At 48.0% G+C, this 17,735-nt stretch overlaps 1 protein-coding gene across 7 annotated transcripts in view; it reads left to right on the top strand.

The window, feature by feature from the left end:
* Positions 1 to 6,804: 6,804 nt before the first annotated feature.
* NFE2L1 (NFE2 like bZIP transcription factor 1) overlaps positions 6,805 to 17,735 on the top strand; it is a 34,476-nt gene continuing 23,545 nt past the window's right edge. For 5 of the 7 annotated variants that reach the window (XR_012156407.2, XR_012156408.2, XR_012156406.2 and 2 more), the window contains exons 1-3: positions 6,805 to 6,959; positions 9,549 to 9,771; positions 10,111 to 10,622. Coding sequence is in view for 1 of the 7 variants with exons in the window: in XM_073326132.2 (XP_073182233.1) it covers positions 10,113 to 10,622 (510 nt within the window). In the remaining 6 variants the exon portion in view is untranslated. Of the gene's footprint in view, positions 6,960 to 7,724; positions 8,218 to 9,106; positions 9,156 to 9,548; positions 9,772 to 10,110; positions 10,623 to 17,735 lie in introns of those variants that run through there. The other 2 variants (XR_012156409.2, XR_012156410.2) reach the window with 2 other exon arrangements.

Raw genomic sequence — 17,735 nt, 5'->3', positions numbered from 1 at the left:
CTATATAAAACAAAGCCCTGAATATTGGGACTGTCCCTATAAAATAGGGACATCTGGTCCCCCTACTTTTAAATCAAGGACTCACCAGCCATTCTCACCTTTCAACATAACCCAACCTCATCAGGCTTCAGAGTTATACAGCACTGCCTTCACATCTTCCTGTGCCTGCACTGTTGTCTCAAACATCCTATTTGTCTGCCAAGCTGTAAGCTCCCTGGGGCAGGGGCTGAGGGTGTCTGTTTTAGGCAGCTGTTTTCTGTGCAGCTATGGCATTGTATAAATAGCAATCAGCTGGGTGGTGCTGCTAAATGCCTTAGCTTCCTGATGGATCCGCCCTCAGTTAGCCACCCAGCTTCAGACAATTGCTGGGAAAGTTCCATCATAGAGGGTGGGTGGAACCTGGAACTAAACAGACTGGATGCTTTTCTAAAAGAGATGCTCTTGATCAACCACAGCTGTTTGGCCTGGAGCAGGAATTAATTCAGGGAAGTCCTATTGCCTTTGTAAATCAGGGGGGCAGACCGGGTGATCACAGTGGTCCTTTACAGCCTAAGAATTTATGAATCTCTATGATCCTTCCCATTCCCGGTTGAGGGCCATTTTCCACAGCCCATGTAAGACTACAACCGAGGGAGACAAGCTGAATATTCATAGAAATGTAGGGCTGGATGGGACCTCAAGAGGTCATCTAGTCTAGCCTCTGCCATGAGGCAGGACCAAGTATCCCTAGTCCAATGATGGGGATTCCACAACTTCTCCATGGCGCCTGATCATCCTACTTCGCACATGGCTCAGGGTAGCAGGATGAAGACCCTTTCCGTCCCAAGTTCAAATCCAGCTGAGGTTGGCAGCACCCCTCTGTGACCTACATGCAGTAAGTTGGTCGGCTGAGCCCAGCTCCCAGATGTCCGCCTCAGAAAAAAATGTTTCCACAAGTGGCAGCCTGGCCAGAGATGCCGAGGACTGACTCACCTTTTGCCTCCTTCCCAGAGGGGCAGCAGGAGGAAAGCTTGCCTGCCAAGGCCCATCCTGTGCCCTGTTCTGTGCATCAAAGAAGATCACTGGTGCTAAACAAATGTAGGGATTCACTGGGAACATACCCACCCAAGGGGCTGACCCTGTAGGTTCGCTGTCCTCCTGACTAGTGCTGCCTTGTGGTGGCGTGGCATGGAGTTGGGCCGAGCCAGCCAGCAGCATCCACCACTTCGTGGCAAGGCTGGTTGGTAGTAGCCATCGTTGATTTGGGCAGGAAGCCCAGCCCTCGTTAACGTGGATCAATTGGGAAAGATACAAATAACCTGCTGGGATGTGATGATTTGTGACACTAATGCCCATTTCTGCTAGTTTATTTAAATAACTTACAGGGTATCCATCACCGGAAAGGCTCCTGGGTGCTGTTCATGGAATAATCCAATAGTTAATAATCAGACTGTGCACTAAACTCCCCTGCCATGCAGAGAGGGGCAGATGGAAAGAGGAGACGTTAAAGGTCCCGCATTAGGGACCCAGTGGACAGAGCAATAGGGTGGAGCTCAGTCACTGGCCCACTGGATAGGGTGACCAGATGTCCTGGTTTTATAGGGACAGTCCTGATATTCGGGGTTTTGTCTCATATAGGCGCCTATTACCCCCTCCCCTCCACCCCAGTCCTGATTTTTCACACTTGCTCTCTGGTCACCCTACCGCTGGATGACCTTGAGCGAGTTGCTTCCCCCCTGTTTCCCCAAATGCAGAATGGAGAGCAATACTGCTATGCTCTGTGAAGTGCTTTGAGATCTACAGATGAACAACATTCAATGTTTCATTTTAAGAACATGAAGGACTTACAGTGAGATCTGAAAACTGCTGCAGGGGGTTTCTGACCAACCTATTAAAGCAAAACATTCCATAGACAAGGCCCTAGAACTAAGGGAGACTGCTCTGTGACTGGTCTAAAACTGTCCGAAACTCAGTAAAGTAAACAAAGGCATAGGACAAAAAATGGTCCAACAAGTACCTTGGCACTAGATTAAAGACCTTAGAAATCAGTGATTAGACCCTGAGATGAGGAATCATGGGTCAGTGGTTAAAGCATAGAGCTAGCAGACAAAATTCTTTAGTTCTATTCCCAGCTTTGCCATTGACTCACTGTGGGAACTTGGGTAAATCCCTTAACCCAATGGTTCTCAACCGGGGTACGCATACCCCTAGAGGTATGCAGGGGTCTTCCAGGGGGTACATCAGTTGACCTAGATATTAGCATAGCTTTACAACAGGCTATGTAAAAAGCACTAGCGAAGTCAGTACAAACTAAATGACTTGTTTATGCTGCTCTATGTACTACACACTGAAATGTAAGTACAATATTTATATTCCAATGGATTTATTTTATAATTATATGGTAAAAACAAGGAAGTAAGCAACTTTCCAGACTAGTGTGCTCTGGCACTTTTGTATTTTTATGCCTGATTTTGTAAGCAAGTAGTTTTTAAGTCAGGTGAAACTTGCGGGTATGCAAGGAAATCAGACTCCTGAAAGGGGTACAGTAGTCTGGAAGATTGAGAGCATTTAATCTACTCACAATATAATATTTTTAGGTTGTGTATTGCCGTGCAATCTAAACAGCAATTATTTTGGATAACGACACTTACCAACCTCCCATGGGAGTTTGAGGCTCAGTTCCATGATGTCCATAAAATGCTTGGAGATCTTTGAATGCAAAGTTTCTAGAGTGGGTCATCTTAGGATTCTAGTTGTATTTTCCACTCAGCCCAGTTCACTAGTGTGTCTGATTTACTCTGCTGTTTGAGAGGCTGTTGTGTACGTGCTGAAATATAGATTGTGCCTCCTTTGGAGAGGTAGAAAAAGTTTGGGTTTTTTTGTGATGAAGCTATGGATATTTAGAGGGAGACATCCTTTTATGAGTTGACATCCTTTCCCTAGTTTACAAAAGGCAGCTGCAGCCCTTTCTGGCTGGTTTTCAGTTCAGTTCTGGCTGTTGGTGAGGAGGATACGGAGCCCCACACAGAGAGAGGGTTACAATCGTTTTGTGCAGTTTCCTGGAGTAGACTGTCAATGGCACTTGAGACTGATGGCTTATTCAGCCTTGCCGCCATGGCGCCATTGGATGGAGAGCTCGTTGATCCTAGAAGCATCCAAAACTGGCCCTTGCTCAAAATCGAACCACTGGCTTGTATTTCATGGTGCTTCAGTTAAAGGGACATGGTCAACTTGGAAACCAGCCCATTAAAAGTACTTTTGGTCCTACATCTGCCTCTGATCCCTCTGCCAATTTTTACATCACACTTCCCTCTCTTTTACAAGGCGTTTTTTCTCTCCTGTTACTGGGATCCATAGACACAACACAGGAAACTGATTGGGGGAGATAGCGGACGGGGAGAAAGAAACAGTGAAATTGAGTAGACACCAACTACTTAAAATAAACACACTACAAAAATATTTTCTCTAACCATTCCCTTCTAGTTGTCTCACATGAGACTTGCAAGAATATTAGGTAAAACATTTTCAAACAGTGTGACCTTTAAGTTCCGGACCATTTTTAGTTGCTTGTGCATAGTATTGTAACTGTTACCCTGTCTTGGGGTGCCATAGTACATCAATCCCTGGTGACACTCCTAAGCAAGTGCTGTTGGTATGTCTGCTCTAGCACCCGATCGGCCTTTTGTAGTAGTCCAATTACTGTAATCCTACCCGACACCCTGCCTTTATGGCCCACTCTTCTCCAACTACCATGGAACCGCCTGGTGACCCATGTTCCTCCTGAATGGGACAAAAAGAGGTTCACGCTGTCCTCTGCTGAGCTATTGCTGATCCGCATAAAATATTAACCTACCCACTGTGAAGTGGGGTTCTGAAGCTTCCCTTATAAACATTTGGAAAGGCCTTTGAAGATGAAGAAGCTATGTGAGGGCAAAGAGTTGTTCTTACTGTGGACAGCAGCCACAGCAGGAGGGTGCGCCATGGTGCAGTATCTTGAGATTTTGAGGCCACAGCACAGTGAAAGATCACTGAGATGCAGCATCAAATCACCACTAAGAAGCAGTGTTGAAACCTCGTGCCGTTCAAAACAGCCTCACAGAGCCCCCGTTTGGTGTTAGCAAAGTGTCACCGCAGCATGAGGCAACAGCATCTTGACGCGGCAGAGCTATGTCATGTGGCAGCGATGTTTTGGATGGTTTGGGCCATTGGCGTTTTGACAGACTCATAAATTCATAGATATTTAGGTCAGAAGGGACCATTATGATCATCTAGTCTGACCACCTGCACAACGCAGACCACAGAATATCACCCACCACTCCTGCAAAAAACCTCACACCTATATCTGTGCTATTGAAGTCCTCAAATCATAGTTTAAAGACTTCAAGGAGCAGAGAATCCTCCAGCAAGTGACCCGTGCCCCATGCTACAGAGGAAGGTGAAAAACCTCCAGGGCCTCTTCCAATCTGCCCTGGAGGAAAATTCCTTCCTGACCCCAAATATGGCGATCAGCTAAACCCTGAGCATATGGGCAAGATTCAGCAGCCAGATACTACAGAAAATTCTTTCCTGGGTAACTCGGATCCCACCCCATCTAATATCCCATCACAGGCCATTAGGCCTATTTACCATGAATATTTAATTACCAAAACCATGTTATCCCATCATACCATCTCCTCCATAAACTTACCGAGTATAATCTTAAAGCCAGATAGATCTTTTGCCCCCACTGCTTCCCTTGGAAGGCTATTTCAAAACTTCACTCCTCTGATGGTTAGAAACCTTCATCTAATTTCTAGTCTAAATTTCCTGGTGGCCAGTTTATATCCATTTGTTCTTGTGTCTTGTGGGTGCCCCGCAGCTGTGTTTGATAAGGACATGTTTTGACAGCGTGGGCGATGTTCTGGCGGAATCTGGCCGCTTTATAAATATCATTTTGGAAAGGGCCAGATGAAGACAACATGGGCCCTAGGCAGGCCACATGCCATGGCCTTGGGGATAGCAGCAACTTTCAGAGTGAAGACGAAAGGGTCAGTTCACACCTCTGAGCTGTTGTTTCAAGCTTTTCTTTGCACTCCTGAGGGCTAGAAACTTTTTGGTTTTTTTTTTTAAATGAAAGCTGAGATTCTGTTGTAATCATGTGAGCCCAGGAGCTGAGCTCTAGGCATTGGCCTATAGCACCTAATGCCAGAGAGGGATTAAGGTTTCGTGGGACCCTGTGTGGCGCTAATGCCTTAATCTGACCCTCCCTGGGGGTGGGAGAGAATGTATTGAGGCTTCTTGGTGGTGCCGGGCAGGGGCATTTCAAGGCCTTGTGGTGGGGTTGGGGAGATCTTATGCGTGATTCATAATAGAGAGGATCATCACCATAGCTTATTGCTGCAAAACCGCAGCCAAGACCTGGTGTGATCACTTATCTCGAATAGTTCCTTGGGAGTATAGGATGTTGACAGAGGGCACTGCACCAGGCAGTGTTCAAGTATTTGCCTAGGCTCTCCACATTCACATTTGGAGTCATTCCTCCCCTTACACTTGGTCATATAGTCTCCAGCCTTTGCCATCCCATCTCTCGCTCGATTTAGAGCACGCCAATGTTTTTGTTCGAGGTTCGTTCCTGGAAAGAGTTGTTTGGCCGGAGCCAGAGTCTCTAAGGTCATCCGCATTTCCTGCGCCATTTGGTTACCCTGTAGCCTTCCACGGGAGGATTTTGGGGTAAGGGATTTTTGGAGGCAAAGTTTTTGCTGGAATTCAGCCTCTTGGGTGGTGCAATGTGTCCATGCAACGGGCATCTTGGATCTTGCACCTGGTTTTGTCTTTCCCCTGCCAGAAAAGCAGTGTGGATAGTGTATTGGTACCGAAGGGCAGTTCCCAGAGAGAGCTGGTGATGAAGCCCAGGTAGCTCCAGGAGTTTGGGGGACCCCATTACTTTGTGTGTTTGACATGAGCTTTTCGCTGCTTGGGGATAAACATGTTTATGACACAAAGGTCCAGGGAGAGAGGGTTTTGAGGCCCCCCACGACGACAGCAGGCAGTTTAAAGGCAGTTCTAAGGCCCCCAGGTGGGCAGTGGGCAGTTTCAAGGCCCACGCGATGGCTGTTGCCGGTTTCGAGGCCCCCGGGACGGCAGCAGGCAGTTTCGAGGCCCCTGGGATGGCCGCGGGTGGTTTTGAGGCTCTGGCGATGGCAGTGGATGGTGTCGAGGCCCCCGGGGATTACAGTGCATGGTTTCGAGGCCCCCGGGATGGCAGCCGGCAGTTTTGAGGTGGTTTCGAGGCCCCGCGGCGGCATTGAGGAACGGTGTCATGTGAGGGTTACAAGGTGGCGTCCCGTGAGGGGTGACAGTAGGATCCGCAAGGCCTAGTGAGAGCCTGGGAGCGAGGGAATGGCTTCACATGGCCAGGCCGAGCCTAGATTCTCCACAGGCCTACTCTGCTTAGAGACCAGGACACACAGTCCCCATGGCAACAGCAATGGGGCAAAGGGAGAGGTAGTGGTATTGCACGAGGTGATTGGTCAGAGATGCTGTTATTCAAGCTGTTCGGTAGGCGGGCGCACCTGCGCGTTCGAGGATTGGTGAGAAATGCTGTCGTTCGGCCAAGGTGGCCCACACGGTTGGTCCCCATGTTTGTCACTCAATCAGACGCGAGGGTAGGCGGGCGCAGTTCTTTGGCTCATTGGACCCGCGCTCCGTCACTGAAGAGGGTTTGGGAGAGGGGGCGATGAGCTCGCCGATCTCCGATTGGGTGTCTTGGCTGCCACTCCCCAGGCTCTGAGGGCGGGTGTAACTGCTCGCCCGGTGATTTGACGACCGCCTTGTCAGTCCCTGTCCTTTCGGTGGCGGATTGGAGGGGGTGCCGCGCGTGGCGGGCTCAGGCCCGCGGTGGCAGGGAAGCGGCTGCTGGTGCGGCTGAGAGTGGGCCCGGCCGGCCGGCGGTGGCTGCCTGTGGGGCCGGGAGGGGCGCGACTGAGGAGCGCGGAGAGCGGGTACCGGAGAGCGGCCGGGCCGGGGGGAGGGGGGCGCAGAATGGGAGAGGGCAGAGTCGGGGGAGGGGAGGGGAAGGGAAGTGGAGTGGGGGGGCAAGCGGAGTGAGGGGGAAGGGAAGTGGAGTGGGAGGGCAAGCGGAGTGAGGGGGAAGGGAAGTGGAGGGGGGGGCAAGCGGAGTGAGGGGGAAGGGAAGTGGAGTGGGGGGGGCAAGCGGAGTGAGGGGGAAGGGAAGTGGAGTGGGGGGGGCAAGCGGAGTGAGGGGGAAGGGAAGCGGAGTGGGGCAGACGGGGGAGGCGGGGTAAGTTTAGGGGGAGGCTGAAGGGGGAGTAGGGGCAAGGGGCTGCTAGGAGTGGGGGGGCAGGAGTAGTGGGGTACCTGGGGGTAATGGACGGTGAGGGTGAAGAGAGGCAGGAGGTGTATGTATGGGAGTGTGTGTATATATGGGGCAGTCGGGGGATAAGGGGAGACCAGGCCTGGGGGGGGCTATAGGGATAGTCTGTCCCCCCTCCCGGTGCATGTGGGGGCGCTGACCGTCCCCCCGAAATACGGGGTAAAAGGTTTGGGACGGGGGTTAGGAGTGTTATGGGGCAGTTCTAATGGGAAGCGTGAGGGGAGTGTGTTCCCCCTGGTGGGAGGGGGTTGTCTTTTCTGTGGGGTCAGAACTGGGGGTCAGTGAATTAGAGAACTGTAGGAGATAAAGGGGTGTAGGAAGGCGGAGTAAAATAGCTGGAGGGGAATTTGTTAAGGGGTGGGTTTTTTTTTTTTTTTGGGTGACTGGGGACTAAAGAGATTTAAGCAATGCATGGCTTTGAGGACCGTGCACCCCATGATGCTATTTAAATAAGAGGTGGTAAACCCCGTACTATAGTCTCATGAATGAAGAAAAGGAGGACTTGTGGCATTTTAGAGATTAACAAATTTATTTGAGCATAAGCTTTCGTGAGCTACAGCTCACTTCATCGGATGCATGAAAGTTACTTTAGTGTTCAGCACTGGGGGAGTTCCTGATGCTCCCACATGTGCCGTGGGGGGGTGTCTTTGGGAAGATTTAGTGAGGATAAAATTGTTGTTAGAGGGACTAAAAAGCTCAGAAAAGCATGGTGACCTAGATGCTGGGATTAAAGGGTTGGAAGGAAACTGTAACCTGGTGGGGAGGGGCTCCTTGTTCCTTTCAATTTCTGAGTGACTGAAATCAAAAGTTTTCCAATACAAAAGGAAATATTTTTGCTACTGGATTAATTAACTGAGATCTGACAAGTGAGTGAGTTGATAAATTAGAAAAATTGGACTGTAATTATATGTAGGCTTGGAAGAATTAGGGTTTTGTCAGTGAATGCAGTAAATATTGATTTCACTGTATACACAAACGGATGAGAAAATATTTTGATGGATGATAATCAACACTTAGACAATGCTTGAGAATTTATTAGAGTTTGATTTAAGGATATTTACTCTGTGTATTTTGATATGTGATGTTGACAATTTGGATTTTAATTGTTATAAAACGTTAACTTTTTGAATCTCACGTCTCAATATCTACTATCACTAAATAATTGTCTGGTCCTCCTCATAATTTCCCACAACTGTGAAAATTTAAATTGATAAAAATTGAAAAAATGCTAAAAGAAATAAAATTGATACTATCTGTTGAAATTGTAAAAGAAGAATTCTGTCAAACCTAATTATATGTTTACCTGTAACAGATGAGGTGGAGAATTGAAATTGTGCTTGTTTTGCACTGATGCGTTACTTGGTTTCAGAAGGGACAGTTGAGATTTTGGGATTAGAGGCTAATTTAAACATTCCTCCCACTCTTGCCCATGTTGGGAGTTGAGAACAGATATCTATCAACTAACAATCCTCAGGTGATGATGAGTCCACACCTAGCAACCTTTGAAATCTATTAAAAAAAAAAACAAAAAACAGGGACGCTGGGTGAAGGAGGAATATAGGGGTGTATCCTTTGACAGCCTCAAAATACCCTGAACTGGGACAGGTGTTTGAAGGGACAGATGGTGGAGGTAAATTTTGCTACAAAATTGGGGGTTGCAGTCTCCTCAGTTGGGACTCTTGCTGTGTGGTGAATTGCCCAGGAAGGTCACATTGTGGAATAAAAGCATCATAAGCATGTTTTTTGTTTTTAAAGTTCCCTTGTGAGTGATGGGCAGGCGGAGGAGAAAGGACTGCAGAGGAAGGTACCAAGCCCTAGTGTGTTGCAATGTTGTTCTCGGTTGCTTATTTGCCACAGAAAGCCCCTGTTGGATTATTATAATCTCTCTGAAAACTGGAGTGAAAGGGAGTCGGAGCTGAATTCCTGCTCCAGAGAGTAGAAGCTGACGCACCAGCCTAAGAATAGAGCAGGGAGTGGGAACTCAGACAATATTGATTCAAAAGATAACCTTTGTTTTATGTGTGTTTGTGGCTATTTTGTCAGCAAACCATCCTTTTGAGAGAAATAGATTTTATTTTGTACATGGCTTGAAAACAGTGGTGAAACTGATACTTCCTAGTATAGTAACTGAATATGTAATGCATAGGGTGATATCTCGTCAGCCTCTTACCGTGTTTGTTCTCTGGTTATATTTCAGCTTCTGATGAAACGGCCAGGACTGGAGTAGTCGTTGAACCCATCCTTGGTGGAAACCTTTGACTCTTCAATTTGAAGTTTCCTGCAGGCAGTTTCTCAAAAGAGGAGGAGGAGGAGGAGGGGGAGAAGCAGCAGCCAGCTATCAGAGAATACACCCCGCTCTGGAAGCAGGGTGGGGAATCAGGAAGGCTAGAGGAAGTGACTGCATGTGGACTTTTGAGACAGTAAGTCACGTGGGGTTTATATGTAGCCTTGTGGATTGTTATCAAATAGATGTAGCTCTGAAGAGGAGGGGAGAGTGGAGGTTGTTTACTGGGGTATAATTTCTTTCCTCTGGAGATTTAGATCATTAATTTGGCTCATCTGAGTAACCTGATGACTTTTTTTTTTAAAAATTCCTAATTGTTCAAGAGAATCTAAAACTGAAGTTTTGAATTTTCCCTTAAACTCTTAATCTTGATGAATTATGATACTTTGAGCTCTTAGTTCTTGGCTGTGGTTGGTGTTTTTTTTTGTTTTGTTTTTAAACCTTCCACCTATGTTTGCTTTTTTTCCTCCTCCAGAAATGCTTTCTCTGAAGAAATATTTCACTGAAGGACTCATCCAATTCACCATTCTACTCAGCTTGATAGGTGTTCGTGTGGACGTGGATACTTACCTGAACTCGCAGCTTCCCCCTCTGAGGGAAATCATTCTGGGCCAGAGCTCTGCTTACACCCAGACCCAGTTCCACAACCTACGGAACACCTTGGACGGATATGGCATCCATCCAAAAAGTGTAGACCTGGACTATTATTTCACAGCACGCAGGCTTCTCAACCAGGTGAGGGCCCTGGACAGGTTTCAGGTGCCCACCACTGAAGTAAATGCCTGGTTGGTGCACAGAGACCCTGAAGGTTCTGTGTCCAGTGCCCAGCCCAGCCCAGCCATCATCCTAGAGAACAGCAGTGGCCTGCAAGATGGGACTAATCCTGACAATGGCGTGAGGGAGAGTGGACCTGAGCAAGGATTTGGTGAAGAATTGGAAGACCTTGGAGCAGTGGCTTCTCCAGGGAATGGAGACTTGACCAAAGAGGTAGGCAGCACCTTCTTTTATGAAAGATACATGCCCAAGAAAGGGAACTGTTTGAGGATTTCCGTGGGAGAGGAGTAGTTTAGAGCTTAACTTTGAGTGTTGCGTAGCTTCCACAGCTCCTGCTGAAGTCAATGGGAGCCATGTGTACTCAGCACCTCTAAATATCGGGTCCCTTAATTTGGGAGCCACGTGGCATGGAACTTAATATTGAGGTTGGGTGGTTCTGGGCACTTTCTCTTGATGTGTGCTGTGTCTTGGTCTGAAATTGGGTGGCTAGTCAGTAACTCAGTTTGAGTGCAGATTTACATTTATGGGAATGATACAATAGCACCTTCTCTTTCCCAGTATTGGGTAACAGTTGCATCCTATGAGTCACCTGAGTGGTAGATTACTTGACTTTGGAGTTTGTCCAAATAATGTTTACAGCTTGGTTGCCAGCAGAGAGTGGGGAGGATGGTGAATTAGAAAGTGGCTTTTTTTCCATCTGAGTGTATTCTCTCAGTTGCTATGACACAGTCATGTGTTTGACCTCCCAGCAGCTGCTACTCTTTCTTTCCATTAGGTTTCTTTGGCAAGGCATGTTCAGACTTCGCTTCCCTGTGGCTGTATTGTACTGCTTTTAGTGATGGATTCCAGTGGAGAATGTTCGCTTGGATGCTACAGCCTCTCTCCTAAACTGTGCAGCTCAGACAAGCCATTATGTATGGTGGGGACTAGGCAGGGGATTTCCTAACTGTCCTGATCCCTAATCTCCTGTGATGAAGCTTAGAGGCAGCTCTTTGGAGTCAGAAGCAGGGGAATTTTGCAGGCAGCTGTTGAGGCTGTCTTGAACTTCTGTCACATGATTTCAGTATAGCTACAGGTAGGAAACAGCATAAATGTGTCTCTGATGTGAAAGTGTTCCAGGAGAGGAAAAAGGTGAAACTTGCTTCAGATCTGATAATCTACTGAATGGCATAATCTTGCCACTGGAAGCCTGCATGGAGCTTAGCTTGCTTGAATATGAGACCCTTCCCCTATCCACTGGAAAAGGTATCTGCTAGGGGAAGGAACAAAGGCTAAGAGAGCTAAGTCTGGCAATGTTCCTTAGTGTTTAGAGCAGGGCACTCAGAGTAAGAAGTACTTTCTATTTTCATTTCTATTACTTACTTACTTTTCTGTGTGACCTTGGACAAGCCAATAATTATGGTACCTTCCATCCGAGGATCTCAAAACACTTTACACAAGCATTCACAAATCTAGCTTCTTACCAGTCCAGTGAGAGAGGTGTATACTTACCCCCATTTTGCAAATGGGAAACTGGGGCACAGATTGAAGTGACTTGCCCAAGGTCAAAACAGTCTGTGGTAGCGTGGGGAAAGGAATTCAGCTCTTCCACTCCCATCCTATGGCTTCACCACAAGATCAGCCTTCTCTGTGGCTTGGGTTTTCCCTCTTTAGAATGGGGATAATGTACCTGGAGATCTTTTGATGACAAATACTGTATAAATACAAAGTGGGAGTGGTATGTAGGAAGCGGTAGTTAGAGGAGTGAGAGGAGGCAGAGTGTATGGGTTGTAGGAAGAATCCTACTACTGATTTGTGTAGTCTGTAGGTTGGTGGTATCAGTGGTATCCTAATGCCTGCTCAGCTGTGTGTTGTTTTTTTTTAAACTAAAATTGTGCATTAAATACCATTCCAACTGTAAGCTCTCCGTAAGCAGGATGCAGTGACCCTGGTGCAAACCTGGCCAGCTCAAACTGGATTTGCTGCAAATGAGTCTCCTGGATGATCCAGATTCAAGGCTTCTGGAGAGTGTACTTGTCTGGACTACCATTATTGCTGGTTTTTTGGGAGGGGGGATTGCTAACCCTTTCTGTGTTCTACATATTCAAGTACATGTTTTCTCCTCCCATCTTTTCCATTTTTCACTAAGAAGTCTGGCTCACACCTTGTAGAGTTTTTCTTTAAACCGGCACCCAGAAGATGCGCTGTGACTTCCTTTGGGACATGGCACTTCCCTGATTTTATTTTTTTTTTCCCCTCTCCCCCCTCCCACCCCCAATTTATTTTTGGCACTGATGGCATGCAGTGCTGGAAATCCTGCCTCCCAATCCCTCCTCTCCTGGTGAACGTGCATTTCGTACCTCCCTATGTTCCCCAAGGGGTGGACAAGACTGTACTTGCGGCTGATGTGAGGCTACAAAGCATGAAGTCTTGATTCCCAGCATTATTTATCTACATGATCATTTTTCTTTGTCTGGAACCTTGAACCGTGTGGCTGGTAAATGTAGAGGGCTTTTCTGTCAGGTGTGTGCTGTGCGGTTCCTGGCAGACACTGTAATTGGAATTCACCTGAGACTGGCTGGAGGTTTGACTCTCCTGCTGTTATCCTGTGGGAAGCAGACAGGAGGATAGTGTTAGGCAGACAGCTGCAGAAGTAGGGGAGATGCATATCCCAGGTCTTCTCCTGGCACTTACAATCTGAATAGGGTGGCAACATTTTATGGTCCAGACCAGATCTTGCTGTGGGGGAAATGCATTGTATCTTGGAGCTGGAGCTCACCCTGTGGTATGGTGCAAGACACTCTGTTCCATTGTTCTGATTAGCTTTGAGGATGGTTCTGACTTGGAATTTGACTTACTATCCTGTTCTGTAAACATACTAATGCTGCTGTATCCTGGGGAGGGTTATAGTCAGGAGCATCCCAGTGCTTGCTCTTTCTTGTTGTTTTGCTATTCTAGCATCCCAAGGGCAATGTTTTGGGGTTTTTTTGTCCTCAGTGTCTCTTGTCTGGGGTTTTTCCTCTTCTCTAGCACAGCATGGGGGAGGGAATTGTTGTCCTGTTGGCTGATCTTTGGAAAGACTGGCCCTGTGGATTGCGATGTCCCTATAACGTTTCCACAACAAGAGGATAAAAATACCCAGCAAGTGGAACATGTGACAAACTGCTGGTGCTGGGTATTATCCCAGTATGACAAAGCCCCTCTCCAACCAGTACTCTGGTAACAGGGAATTAGAACCTGGGGAAGATCTTCTTACACTTGGCTGTCTGCATAGAATGGACTTGTTTATGGTCAGTTCCTAGGGACAGCAACCAGATAAAGTGACCAGCTGAGCACATACAGTTTCTGTTAACCTTAGAGATGAGGGATAATGGGAGCTCTTTTTTTGGGGGGGGGGTAGTGGGGGGCGGTTGAGAGGATTTAGGTGTCTGCTTGGACTGGGAGGTGCAATGTTAGACAGGGATAGCCCAAGGTTATATAGAACTTCCTTTTAAATATTGAAATAGTATTTACTGACTACAAAGTGTTTCTGTAGATGTCAAAGCTCTTTCAAAGAGGAAAACCTTATTAAACAGGTAACTCATGAATTACTCATTTGTAAAATGGGGATAATGACATCCATCCATTTTGTTAAAGTGCTTTGAGATCTATGGATGCAAAATCCAATATACGTACCAAGTATTGTCATTTTACATGGTGAAACAAGGGCGCAGAGAGGCTCAGTGAGTTGCCCATCGTCACACAGCAAGTCAGAGGTGGAGCTGGAAATATAATTAAGGTCTACTAACTCTCAGTCCTGAGTTCTAATTTGCCACAAGACTGTAAACTGCATCCACTTTAAGTGCTGGTTCTTCTGAGAGGCCTCCAAGGAGTGGTGTATTTAGAGGAGAAAGGCAGAGACTGCAGGTACTGAGGGTTAGCTCTGGGGTTACAGACTTCAGCTTGCAATCAAGATGTTATGACTTGGGTCAGATAAGGATCAGTAAGTGGATATTTCAAGATGAGCATTTTGGATGTGCAAGACTTTTCCATCAAGCTCCATGGGGAGCCAGGACAGACTGTACATAAAGCGGGGGGTGGGGCTGTGATAACTAAGGGACATAGCAGAAACAGAAGGGATCCAGACATGGAGCTAAAATGATTTGAAACGTGTACAGAATATCATAAAGAGATTGAAAAGGATAGGACTTAAGTTTAGAGAGGAGACGGGGGGAGGGGGGGAATAAATAAATAAATATAGCGAAGGTGAACTGGGCACTCTTGTTTATCCTTTCCCTCTTTGCCATAACTAAAGCTGCAGGTTTGTGTCAGCAGGGAAAAAAGTCAAGGATAGCCTGATTTTCCTGTTATCTGTGGCGTCCTGTGTGTGTGTGTGTGTGTCCATGACTCACCCCGCAGGGCTGGGCCCAGCTCCCTTCTCGGGGCATTACGATCAGGAGTGTGAGGTTGCAACACAAATCAGATTTAGCTAAGATGCCCCTTTGTCATGATGGAGGGGGATAGGTTAAACCTACACAGTGCTGTGACCTGGCATGCCAGGTTGCAATACCCAGAACATGGTGCTGGGCCCAGCCTCATGGGATGCAGGAGCAACTTAGGTCAGAGGTGAGTGCAGGGTATGCTCCATCTCAACTCCGGGAGCTGCCCTTCCCTGGGATCCGTGCGGGGCAGGCTCTGTCTCCAGCCTTTCTCCCCCCTCTGGACGAGCTGGTGTGGAAGGTTCTACTGTGCGTGGTCAGTGCCCCCTCTTTTTTTCAGGGCATTTTTGCTCAAAGGTTACAGAGCAGTCACTGAACCTGTGACTCTTATGAAATTTACCATGACTGCTTGCTCTGTGATTTTTTTTTCTTTAATTAAATGCTGTGACAAATCTGCAGCCCTACCCATAATGCAAGAACAAGGGGATAGTCAGTGAAATTGAACAGCAGCAAATTAAAAACTGATAAAACAGTTTACACAACACATAATTAACTTGTGGAACTCACTGCCCCAAGATATCAGTGAGGCCAAAACTAAGCAGGATTGAAAAAAGGATTAGACCTTTATATAGAAAATGAGAACATCCACAGTTATTAGGCCAAAAGCTATAAAGCTGTGGATCTCAATCAGGAGTACATGAACCCTTGGTGGTATGCAGAGGTCTTCCATGGGGTACATCAACACATCTATTTTTTGGCCTCATTTTTTTACAACAGGCTACATAAAAAGCACTAGCAAAGTCAGTACAAACTAAAATTTCATACACACAATGACTTGTTTATACTGTTCTATATACTATACATTGAAATGTAAGTACAATATTTATATTCAATGGATTTATTTTATAATTTTATGGTAAAAATGAGTCAATTTTTCAGTAACAGTGTGCTGTGACACTTTCGTATTTTTATGTCTGATTTTGTAAGCAAGTAGTTTTTAAGTGAGGTGACACTAGGGGTATACAAGACAAATCAGACTCCTGAAAAGGCTACAGTAGTCTGGAAAGGGTGAGAGCCACTGATATAAAGGATAAACACCTCTTGCTTCAGAGCATAAGCCAAATGCTAACTGCCAAGGGTTAGGCAGAAACGTCTCTTTTGGCAGCTTACTCCATAGTTATACAATGAGAGGACTCAAGCACCTTCCTGAAGAATCTGTTACTGGCCACAACTGGGGATATAGTGCACTGGACTAGATAGACTACTGGTCTGACTGGTATAACAGTTCCTGTTTCTAACTCCCTCCCCTCCTGCTGGTGTGGGAATGATGGGTGCAGGTCCATGACTGACTCAGTGGCAAGGCTCGTGCTCTCATCCAGCATGTAAATATGATGTGCAAATCCTCCCCAATCTCCCTGTGACATCACTGCACATGTGCAGATGACACAGACACCCTGTCTCTGGTTCTGACCTATTTCCCCCCCTTATGGTAGGGGAGGCCAGGTGCCTGTTTCCTAGTGGGTTCTGGTCTCGCAGGATATGGGGCCCTGCCACAGCAAAGCTGGGTCCCCTCTCCGGCCTGGATAAACCAGGACGGGACTGGGGGGAGACTTTGCCTGTGACAAAGAGGGGAGCTGAGCTGCTGGGAACCTCCCGGGCGAATATAAGGAATCCTGGCAAAGGTGCCATTCGGCCCAAGCTCCTGGCGGCCCAGGCCAGGCCTCCTGTGGGGTGTCACTGCCCGGAGCACGCTGTAAGTGTCCCTGGAGAGGGAGGGGTGGGGAGAGAGAGCCCTCTGACGCTTCGCTGCCCCCCTCCCCCCCACCCCACCCCACTGCACCATCCCAGGCAGCGGTGGGTGGGGCGCCCTGGCTTGGGAGCGTCTCCTCAAGGAGACACAGGCCCGAGCAGCTGAGCCCAAGGGGCGGGGGGAGGAGCCGGGCTCTCGCCGCAGCCTAGGTGACGAGCGCGGGCGGGAGGGGCGGGGAGGAGACTGGCTCCCTCCGCATCCTCACCAGTGACCCGGGGCATGGGATTGGCTCTGCCGCAGCCTAGGTAACAAGCGGAGGGAGGAGACTGGCTCCCTCCGCATCCTCCGCGGTGACCTGGGGGAGGGGATTGGCTCTCGCTGCAGCCTAGGTAACAGGGGGTGGGGGGGGGGGGAAATCGAGTCTCGCTGCAGCCTGAGCGCTGAGCATGGGGTGGGGATTCCATCTCGCTGCAGCCTCGGCCATGAGCAGGGGGTGGGGATTCGGTCTCACTCCTGCCTAAGCAACAAGCGGGGCCCATTATTGGAGCTGTGGCTCAGGGAAGGAGGAGGGGGCGGAGGGTTGGCTGGCACGCAGCACCTGTGGATCACATGCTGTTAGGGGGGCTTCCAAACAACCCGGGGTCCGGCCTGCCAAAAAAAGCTCCGTTACTGAACTCGGAGATGTCTGTGCGGCACCGTGCCCGGGTCTCACAGCTCTGCCTGCCTGGAATGCGCCCCACATAGACCATGATCTGCCGGGACAGCTCCATGAGCAGCAGCTGGGGACATGAAAAAGGTATCCCTTACCTTAACCCTTTTATTGTCCCAGCATAGTGTGCTGCTCCAGGCGAGGCAGAGACGGTGGGGAGAGACCTAGGAAGTCTGTCTCAAGGAGACAGATATATGATCAGAGCACAAGATAGCTGGGGTAGTCAGAGAAAGGGTCCTTGCTGAGTGACATTTGGGCCTGGGGGGACTGGTCTTTGGGGAGGGTGTGATAGTGAATGGTCAGGGGATGGTTTCACGGTAGCATTTGGGATACTGTGGAGTGTAGAGCTTAAATACTTTAGACAGTGTGTAGGGTGACATTGACCTCACAAGAGGCTGATGTCTAGGGGGCTCTGGTTGTTTCTTGGAGTCCGGGCCGGAGGCTATTGTGGATTCCTCTTGTCAGTTTCT

This window comes from Lepidochelys kempii, chromosome 27, assembly GCF_965140285.1.
Source record: "Lepidochelys kempii isolate rLepKem1 chromosome 27, rLepKem1.hap1, whole genome shotgun sequence".
Classification (NCBI taxonomy): Eukaryota; Metazoa; Chordata; order Testudines; family Cheloniidae; genus Lepidochelys; species Lepidochelys kempii.
This window is presented reverse-complemented; position numbering and strand designations above follow the sequence as displayed.